The 10,933-nt window shown below is 38.0% G+C and overlaps 1 protein-coding gene across 1 annotated transcript; it reads left to right on the forward strand.

Moving 5' to 3' along the window:
- Positions 1-1,857: 1,857 nt before the first annotated feature.
- On the forward strand, positions 1,858-3,097 carry LOC111339094 (uncharacterized). The gene is made up of 3 exons (XM_088726698.1): positions 1,858-2,089; positions 2,170-2,250; positions 2,428-3,097. Exons 1-3 carry the CDS (start codon positions 1,960-1,962, stop codon positions 2,430-2,432), a joined length of 216 nt encoding a protein of 71 aa, XP_088582824.1. The 5' UTR covers positions 1,858-1,959; the 3' UTR covers positions 2,433-3,097.
- Positions 3,098-10,933: the final 7,836 nt, after the last annotated feature.

Here is a 10,933-nt window from a genome sequence, read left to right on the forward strand (position 1 = left end):
GATTGCATAAGCGCATTCGTACACATAAAATATAAAAATGCGTTCACCTGTTAACGTCATTGCACGACGCAGGAGTCGCAATATCCTGTTAAAAAAAAAAAGAAATAGAAAGTCTTTACACTTAATATTTCCTGGTATCAAGACAGTTAACATGGCTTTATACACGATCCTGCGTGGCGCTAGATTTAGTACCTTATTCAACACAACTTACGAATCGCCAACGTGTAGCGCACCGCGACAAAACGGAGGGAGAGAATCGACCCTTTTACAAATGAAATAATCAAGCAGCCATATTAACATTTACATTTACCTTTCCGCGGCGCTGGTTGAGGAGGTTTCGGCGGAATTTGGGGGTCTTTAGGCGAATTTGGAGTCGGTCCACCTTTTCCTGACATATTGTTCTTAAACATTTCCGTTTAGAAGATTAAAACTGTTTCGCACTCTGTTATGGTAAAGCTTGTCGCGATTCTAGCCCCGCTATACTAAAGAATTTATTAGCGAATCACAGATTTTTTTTATATTATTGCGCACGAAGAAAATGACATTCGGTTTGGATGATTGACATGTCACAAAATGTGCTGACTCAGTACAAAAAATGCTTTTCTTACCTTGGAAGTAGAGATTTCGCTGCGCTGAAATCCCCTAGTGAAAAGACAATTTAAAAATAATTGTCAATAATATGCATGGGCATGCATGTGTTCTGTAATGCAACGCACCTTATCACTACCTCAGTTGTCTTTCAGGGAAGCTTGTGCATACGATGAAAAGTATCGATTCTACTTACCTCGGTTTCACTGCAAAAAAAACGCAAAACGCGTTTAGAATAGGTCCATGTTATTTTAGATGCTTGGTTCACGATCTTTGTGGCTTTCACGCCATGAGTTCATTTAAAGGGCGGGGCATAATACAAGTCGGTTGCCACGTAGTCGATGGAGGGACTTACCCCTGCGATCGAATGTTCGAAATGCTGTACACGCAAAATTTAGAAGCTATCTATCACTGATTCTTTTAACAACCATAAGAACACACAGTTTGAAGACGGTGAAAATTGCGCAAGGATCATGTTTTCTCTGTTTCCCAAACCTCATGCGTCGCTTGTGGCGGGTTTAAAGTCGGTGCATGGAAATCAAAATAAAATGCTGAGTGGTCACTTTCTTCTCTTCGTGTGTCTGATGCAATGTTTCTGAACACGCACTGGTCAAATTCAGCTGGCTTCCTGTAAGTGCTAGTCGCCAATGAATTCCCCCAGGATGATGCAACAGCTGATTTGTTTTGGCGGATTTTTACTTTCGCACTGTAAGCAGGTTCATTGTTTAAGAAAACGCGCCAACAAAGCAGTTTCGAGATGACAAATGCGTCAAATATATGCTTGGGAAGCAGTTTTAACGCTGCTTTATAAGCACTTTCTAATCTTTGTTGATTAGATGTCGCCCAAATGGTGCCACTTGAGCGCGTAATTTTACCTAAGCTGATTTTGTCATCCTAATCATCGTGGTTTTTATTAACTTAGCATCATCTCATGACGACCTTGGCCAAAATCATTCCCTTTTTTGGCAATCTGGACGCCAAGGCACTCTTTGCCATTGTTTACTCCGTCTGTCGTTAACAATGTTGCGGAAACCTGTTGTATCCCTTACCTACGTCAACACATAATCACCCTTTGTTCAGGTTTTCCAAATTTAATAACTTTCAGTTTCTTGCACGTACGGGTTTTTCCGGCCAGGTGTTGTGGCTGTCTCCCATTGGGGGATATTTTAGATCGTGACATGTTTGCTTCGTAAGCACTTTCATTTGATCATGGGAGCCACGTTAAGTCTCACCTAATTGGTCGAAAGTTTCAAGTACCAAATAAATCCCTTCTGACACGAGTTTTCAGGTATTTTTCCCTGCTTAAGTATTCGCATTAAAACATTACACCGGTTCGGTATCGCTAGTCTTCGTTGACTTTCTTCAAACGAAATGAACCCCAAAGTTGCAGAGCTGTTGGAAGGTAAATCAGATGACGAGAAATTTCAAGCCATTGCGTTTTCACTTGCTTGCCTTCTAACAAGGCCTACGGCTAATTCACCACCTGATGCACCCATGAAAGGTAAGGATCTGAATTACGTTCGTTTCACGGAACAATTTACGTACGACTTGATGCTAAGTTGATTTACGATTCGTTCACAGATGAACGGAGAGCAAAGGAGAAGTCGAGAAGCGAACCGAAATATTCCTTTGAGGAACTGAGCGACGAGGAAGATGGTTCAGGTACTTATATTTATATTCATTTTGTCTGTCTCTTGCTGAATCCTTTTGTAAGATAGAGAGCAACTCAGAGCGATAGTACTTATGAAGCTAAGCTACTTCGCTTACTTGCCGATTTCTTATCAGAATTTCGTCTCTTGTACAGCGCAATATATTTATTTGATTTAATTTGTTTTTCAGAATGAGGAACAAACGACCAGTGTTCACTCCAGGAAATCGATTGTTTCTTTGATGATTTATTTTGTACCACAAGCGACAAGGAATTGAGATCGCTCATGAATGATTTTTCATTCAACGCGTGTTATGTTGGGAGTACAGCTCATGCAAATAATTCCTTCACAAAAACAGTGGTGAAACCATTCAACGTCGAGTCACTCAACAAGCACAGAATGCAATGGATTGTCAAGTTTGTTTGTCTCTGTTTCTTAGTTAAATCACTCGTTAAACTACGGATTGTGAAGTTTGTTTTTTTACATCGACCAATTTTCTTCTTCATCTACTCTGTTAGATTTTTTTATTGTGACCAATACGTATTTCAAACTGAGCGATCAACATCAGCTTTTCCTGATAGCGTAGTTTGTACTTCCGTTGAGTGAATGTGTACCAAAACATGTCGAAACTGAAATAGAGTTTTCACTCTTCACGTTTTCGTTAGAATAATACGTTTGCGACATTAGGTTGAACATTGCTCATTTGCAGTGATATTGAGACAGCCACCCGTCTTTAACTCTGAAAACTGTATATTTTTGTAATTAGAACGGATCGACATGCTGTATTAATTAATCTGTGTTGTCCGCTGTTTTGTAATGCCACTTTCTGAACTTGTAAAATAAAAAAAATCGTTCATGACGCCTTGTTATTTGACGTTTTATTGGTTTATTTGTGTTTAAATACAGTTATAAGAATTTTGTCATGCGTTCAGTGAAGTTGTTATCCTTACCAAAGCGGGAAACCTTTCAGCCTGCCTTGTTTTTGTAAATATACCTTGCAGGCTAGGACACACACCGAAAATATTTTTATTGTAAACATCATATGCCCAAACGCAGGGCGTTATGACCCTCTTCTCTTGCTTACACCTGAAAACGTTTAAATTCATGCCACGGAATTTTTTGCTTTTCGAGTAAAAAAATTATCTCTTTTAAATACAAGATGTATTCTAATCCAGCATATGGTTGACAATTATTTTGACAAAAGGGTCTTTCAATATCAAAAGTCGATCGAAACCACGTATCAAACTAAATTTCTCGATAGCGACATCCTGAAAGAATTCAACTTCTTGCCCCTAAATTTGACCCCATTTTAAGAAGTACAAATTAAATACTATATTTCCTATAAAATTGTATTTTCATCTTTTAATATGATCAACTAATCGTAACCTTTTTAAAATCGAAAATTACGATTATTTATTAGCGGTTTTCCCCTACTAAAGAAATCGCTGACGAAGCAAAACTTGTCCTAGCAAATTTGGTTAGTGCGCCAATGAGAGGTTAACGTGCTTTACAATAATGGCATTCGTTCAGAAACAATTCAGCATGTTGTGTTGAAGCTGACTGTCATACCTGCTTCTGGGATTTTCCCCCACTCGTAAATACTTCATTTTGATTAAAATACGCCTCGTAAAAGTATGAAAGGAGAAAGGTTTTTAGGAACGATAACCTTGAAAATACAAGAACGGAAAATGCCAGGCATCAAAATGTGTTTGAGAGGAGCTGGGTTCTACAATTTGCGTGAGCTTATTATTAATGATTCGTTGGGTCTAAACGAACGGGTCAGAGTTACGATTTTTTGATTTTTCTCGTCGATATTTAACGAAAGAAGTAACCGAAACATTTTACTTTCTAAAACCGAAATCTACATACGAGTTCCGAGGAGTTTCGTTACCTTAATATTGAATTCTGGCAATGATAAAAGGTCCATATGGTTTTGTGCCTTTGTAACGCAACAACTCTGGTTTACCTCACTCAAATCCAAAGTAAGGTGATCTGTTTAAAGTTACATTTTCTTTCTATTAAATATAGATTTGTACAATAGTTCCCCAAGTTCGGGGGAATTTTAAGTTTATTTTCTGATTTTCTCTCTTTAAGGTAGGTAAATTAGATTCTGCCCACGCGATTATTCGGGGGAAAGTAAATTATCAGCCTCGACGGAAGTTCAAAAGAGAATTATGTAAGCAGACAAAATAGCGAAAATATGTTGTGAGTTCCAAATGTGGGCGAACGTTTTTACTTACGGTGAACCCAATAAAAGCATGTTTTTTTCGATTTACCGATGTTTCCGTAGGTTTTTTTTCGATATACGGATTAAATCGTGCGTGTTAGGTTAAATCGTGTGTGTTAGGTTGTGAATAAATCTTCGTTTAAATTTTATGTAAATGGCTGGCGTGACAAAAGCTTCAAGCGAGCGTGACCCTCCTGAATGTAAACAATGTCACACAATATTCGCGGAGATTGAGATTAACTTTAGGGATTTTTTTTTCAGATTCTTTCGCTTTCCTTCGCTATTGACTAAGCGTATTCTTGAAAAATTAGCAATTATATAAAACAAAAAAATTTAGATAATTTCTTCTTTTGATTTTAATACTCTTGAAAAGAAATTCTGTGAGAAATATAATGAATTTTCGAAAATTAAACGGCAGTTCACCCCGAATTTCGAAATAAGCTCCCGAAGGTAATTAATTGGCTCATTAAGAAAGGAGCGTGTCTCTTTTTATTTAGTTTTGTATTTGTGGTTGTTGTGTCAAGCGCGTACTCATAAAATTTATGTTGTTAACTCGATGAAGCTGTGTAAAAACTTGGCATTAGTATGGAAATATAAGTAGTGGGGGAAAGCCCCGCTCGGCCCAAAAAATATGGTTATAGAGTCCCGTGGACCATCTTTGTGTTTTCGTCCTTATTCCGTAGCGTATTAGAATTAACTTCTGTATCAAGCGTGCGTGAAATTTTTTGTATCTACAACAAAGTTAGATTACGTATATGAGAACGATCCTTCGCAGTAAAGCACTATTTGAGCAATAGTGAAAATCAGACCTGAAAATTTGATGGCCTGCTCCCAGTTGGCTTGTTAGCTCAATTGGTAGAGCGCTGCACTAGTATCGCAGAGGTCAGTGGTTCGAATCCCGTACAGGCCTGAAATTTTTTTCAGGTCTGATTTTCACTATTGCTCAAATAGTGCTTTACTGCGAAGGATCGTTCTCATATACGTCTCATAACCGCAGTTCACACATATGTTTCATATGTTTGTTGTTGTTTAAAGTTAGATTAATAAAAAAAAAGCAGAATAAATACAATATAATTGATTGATTTAATTGAATTGTAAAACCTGTGATAAATGTCCCTCTAAAACATATTTAAGAATTAAAAAATATATATTTTAATTATGGTAAAGCAGAGGTTGAAGAGACTGAATAAAAAATAACTAAAAACAATAAATGGGAGAATGAAAAAAATTGTTTTTAAGATCCTCTGCTTCAGAGAATTTCTCAAGGATGGAGTGAGCCTTTTTGGATGACGGTCTTAAAACATCAGTGTGCATATTCTCCGTATTGTTCCTTATACATTTCTGTAGTGCTGACAAGGAGAATTTGTTTAACAATCAAAAGCTTCGTTAAGATGATCATTTCCTTGATTCTCGTGACCTCAATGTGTGAATCTGGGGTGATAATGTGAGCGAATTTACATGGTGATCATTCTAAGGTGTTAAAGGAAAGCAGCGGTACTCCAATAGTTAGGTAGAAGGCGAAACTGGCCCTCTTTGAGAGGACCTGCGATCCGATGGGACAGAAGTGAATAGAAAGGAGTAGAAACAAATATATCAATGAATAGTTAGAAGAATAATCGATGACGAAGTAAGGAGACAAAGAACTGAATAAATACATTTTCTATTGATAAATGAATGAGTAGGTGAATAATTTCCCCAACTGGTACCTTGCTTTTCTTTCCTCTCCATAAGCAATTCTGAAAATAGCGGCCAAGTTACATCATCAACTCAGTTGGTAAAACCAAATAGGCTTGTACCCCCCCCCTCCTCCCCTCCCCTCCCCTCCCCTCCCCTCCTGCTCCTTTTCCTCCACCCTCGCAGCGCTACAATTTTTTAAAAAAAAAACTTACCCTCTTAATTCTAAGAGTAATTTACTAGTTGTAGCAATCTATTACGCCCAAGGAAAGATTTTTTTTATATTAGAACTAGGCCCAGTTGTACAAAGAACAGATAGCGCTATCAAACAGATAAATTGCTATCCAGGGGATAAGTAATAGCAACACGTACCACGCTATTCGCTTATCCGGTGGATAGCGTTATCTAACCTTCGAACAACCGGAGCCTGGACGCCAGCAATAGGGCAACAAGGCCGAGTGAAGCCTAATTTCTAATCATACGGTAGTCGATTAACAAAATCAGACGACCGCAAAGCAGCTATGTTGACTACGAGAGTGATTAGAGACAGAACTGAAAATCACAAAACCCTGTTATCTATTACGCATCACTAAGTAAAATTTAAAAGACAAACTCCCATTGAAGAAAAAAAAAACCTTTTTCTCGTATCATTAAAAGCTAAACATTTTTTATGTCTTTTAACTGATCTATTTTCTCATACGGTGCTTTCGACAATTCTGAAATAGCAGAAACATATGAACTGTCCTAAAAGAAAAGAAAAAGAAATGGCCTAGCTGACCAGAGTTTCCGTAGCTCAGTGCGATTCCTCATGGGAACTTGGGAATTTTTTTCTTTTTACTTACCACTCTTGTGGTAAGACGAAGACAAAGCTCTCTTTAAACTACCATCCGTTACACGTATTTTGAAATAATAACGTAAAAGTTAACTCTCTCACACCAGAAATGGACCCAGTAATTATATTTAGCAGCGTGCGCAAAGGACGCTTACTGTCCATTTACACAGGTAGGACGAATCAACTGTCCTATTAGAGCACATTTTGATTTAGTGTCACGCAAAGTGATTAGAACGGCCAATCAAAAGAAGAAAAATATCATAAGCCAATGAAAACTTAAAGTAAAAACAAGCAAATTTCTCAAAGCGCGGAAAAACACGGGTAACCTAAGCGCGGGTAATCGCCGGTGACCTAAGCGCGGGAAAACACGAATGACCGAGTCGCGTTTGCTATCAACTTTGAATCTGATTGGTCGAGAAAGTGGCGTGAGTTTCCGGACGAATCACAGCATAGTGAACCAAAACCAAAGAAATTCCGGGTGACTTTCAAGAGTCAACTAAAATTTGCTTCAGTGTTCAAAATGGGCACCTGACAACCAGTCATTTTGGAAAGCCTTGTAATAGTTTTTGATTAGTAAAGCAATCACTATTGTGTTATCACTTGTAGACTGCCGTCTTAAGACTACAACGACAATATTGTGTGAAGAGGGACTGACGGGGGGGGGAGAGGAATAGGAAGCGGGGGGGTTACAACAGACAAGAGACTCCCCCTACCCCTTCTCTTACAGTAGGCTGTCTAACTGCCGTCAAAGACTAATTTACCCTTTCCTGAAACAAGAATAATAAATCCTTTTTTTGCGATTCTTCCCCTGTAAACATCACAGAGTTTGTTCGCTTTGCGCCGAGGCACTGAAGCAACACGCAGGGTAAATATGAAACATTATTTTCGGAAAAACAGATTCTGTCTTAGCTCTGAAATAACGGTAGAGGGACATGTAACTTTTGAAAACGCGCCTTTGTCAAAAATCTTGAGAAAATAAAATAACAGACACGGTACCCGGGATGTGTCTCTCGAAAAGATCTTCGTTTCGGAGACGTTCTCAAGAACTTTAACCTCCATATTCTGAGTGAAAGTAAGACAATGGTGGAAATTCACCAGATCAGTTCTGTCAATAAAAAATAACTTCTGAAGATAGACTCATTAGAATCGATGTATCTTAGCCAAAGCCTTGATTGTAACTCTCTTCCCCGTCTTCTCTCAGGAACCCAGCGGTCAAACGTATCAGAGCATGCGCGAATGACTCTATTTTAGCTTGCTGCGGTCGAATTTCCCGTGCAAAGTAAACGAAGATATAAGAAACTTGCTGTTCCGCAAAAATGACGAAAACAAATTGAAACGTTCATAGAAGTATGTAATAGGAAACAAGATTGGGGATGGGAAACCTCGAGACTTCCAAAACAAAGTCTATTTTTCCTAAAATCTAAAGGTATTCTCACGGCCCTTTGTGGTTGTTTACATTTGTGTTATCGTTTACATACTCTGTTGGGCTTTCTCTTTAACGTTTCGGTGTTGGCAAATGCACAGGCATTTAAGCACTTTGTTTCGTTTGAGGGAATTCAGTCTCTTTGCGTGTTCGCCTCCTAGAGTTGTCTCTGAGCTACAACTAACAAAGACAGAATTTATCCTAACAATATCAATACAATATCAAGTAGACAAGTGATGATATTTCCAATAAGTATAATTGTTCAGATGATTAGATGAATGCGCGCACTCTGATTGGTCGAGGATTACGTGATATCTCGCTCTATGATCCTTCTCTTATTTTTGCTTGCGCGCGATTGGTTTAAACGCATCACGTCACAGGATATCCCTTCCAGCTAATCAACATTATTAAAAACTGAATCATTGGATAGTGCAATTTAAGACTTTTTATTGGCTCAGCCATCATGGTATATGGGCCAATACACCATAACTTAATATCTGTACATTGTAACATCCGGTTTCTTCTTATTTAAAATAAAGTCGAGAAGATTTGTCTAATATCTTGGGTTTTTTTTTTGATAAAACAATTATTCCACTCACGCTTGTTGGATATGAGATGATTATAGACAACGAGGCGCGTAGCACCTCGCTGGCCATCTATCATCTCATATCCAACGCGCGCTCGCTTAGGGATAAGCTGTGATTGCGATCAGAAAGTCAGATTATTTGCGCCATCTTAAACACGGAGGTGCGCTATAAAAGGAGAGGTGCCTTAGGTACCTCTGGATCAGTTGTCAATCAACTGTCGTGTGATGTAAAACTCTAAGAGTCAAGTCAGTTTGAGCTATAGCCAATCCAAAGCAGTAAACAGAGGGCGCATTCCTCAAAATTGTTTTATGTTTTCATCACTATACAAGAATTTTTGAGATTTGTTTTTCCTTTCTCCAATGGAAACTGTCTTTATTTGTGACGGTAAATTTGAAATCGAAGTAGATGGTTCGCACGTTACATCATTGCCACCATGCTAGTGGAAGTAAACATCTCATTAGCTCCTTTTGTTCGTCTACCAGGCACCTAAGGGACCTCTCCTTTTATAGCGCGCCTTCGTGTTTAAAAAGAGATCCTTCGTTGTTGGTAAATTGGTGTAATTCAATTCAATTGCGCACGAGCGTGCTTCATATTCCCGTGTTGTACGCTGATGACGTGTGTACATGTTTTCTTAGAACAACATTTAAACTAAGGCGCTGATTGGTTGATGTTGCGTTCATCAAGATGAGAAGCACTTGGAAAAGCACTTACGAAGCTCGAATTACATTCGGTTACTCCTTAAAGAACACTTACGGATCTTTCGTGCTCTCCAAATTTTGAACGGGCTTGATATTTTGATGAACGTGCGTTGACGCATAAAGCAGCCCTTAAGGGAGTAGACCTCAGCATTTTCATCCTATGTTGCACGCGGAGGGAAAACTAGAAACGTAAAATACATGCCGAATAGATTGTTTAGTTAGCTAAGTGTTTTCTTTTTTTTTGGAACAATGCATCGTAGATCTGAAAATAGCTTTTCGTCAGCTGTGTTAATTGAACAGTTTTTAACTGGAGGCAATTATATTAACAGGTTTCGTACATATTCATGAATTATGATTTTGGATCAAAAGATTTACCGAACTGCGCAAGTTTCCGTAAGTTACCTGAATTTAGCGATGATTTATTTTGTCGAGGCTTGAGATTTGAAGGTGTACAGGAGATCTTTGACAAACAGCATTAGCTCATTTTTAAAACCAATATGCGCAGGTGTATGTAACGTGATAAACATTTCAAAACAATTTGATGAAGAAATTTAGGTACTTTATGTCGCCAGTTTGACGATCGACGAAAGAAAAAACTGTTAAACGCGGCCAACTTGTTTTATTTTGTATTTTCGAAAGCCTTCGAACGTGCAATACACAGTTCATCAATTCTATTTCACGATAAATATTTCATGCGATAATTTACTCAGAAAGCCGACTAAAACAAGAAAACTTTTTTCCATGTAATGTAGCGCATTTTGTATAATGACTTTGAAAGGTTTTTCACCAAACTCCTGACGAGCTTGAGCTTTTTCTCTCTTATAGTATTATAAGTCGCTTGTACTCTGAAAAGTAATTGGTGAATTGTTGTTCGGCAGAGTGGTAGAAAAATGATATATCTTTGGATGTTGCTGTACACAGAAAAATCACATTTTAAGGGTAATATAGTATCGTTAAATACGTTGGCAAAAGTATACAATGCACCGAACAATGGACCAAAGAAAAAAAAGGCAAAGAACAAAGGTAACAATGATATAAAAAAAATATATGATGCAAAAAATATGAGACAGATTGGCGCAAAAAATAAAATTGATTCAAAGTCTGAACCAAGATCTACAGCTTGAGTTAATTCTGTTTCATTAATCTCTTAATTAACATCGATCAGTTCTCTTTCGTGGTTTCTTCCCTCCTCCTTCATACATTTCTGGTCACGTAGACTAATTTTTTTTTTCTGTTTACATTTCGCTAATTGACC

This window comes from Stylophora pistillata, chromosome 7 (genome assembly GCF_964205215.1).
Source record: "Stylophora pistillata chromosome 7, jaStyPist1.2, whole genome shotgun sequence".
Classification (NCBI taxonomy): Eukaryota; Metazoa; Cnidaria; class Anthozoa; order Scleractinia; family Pocilloporidae; genus Stylophora; species Stylophora pistillata.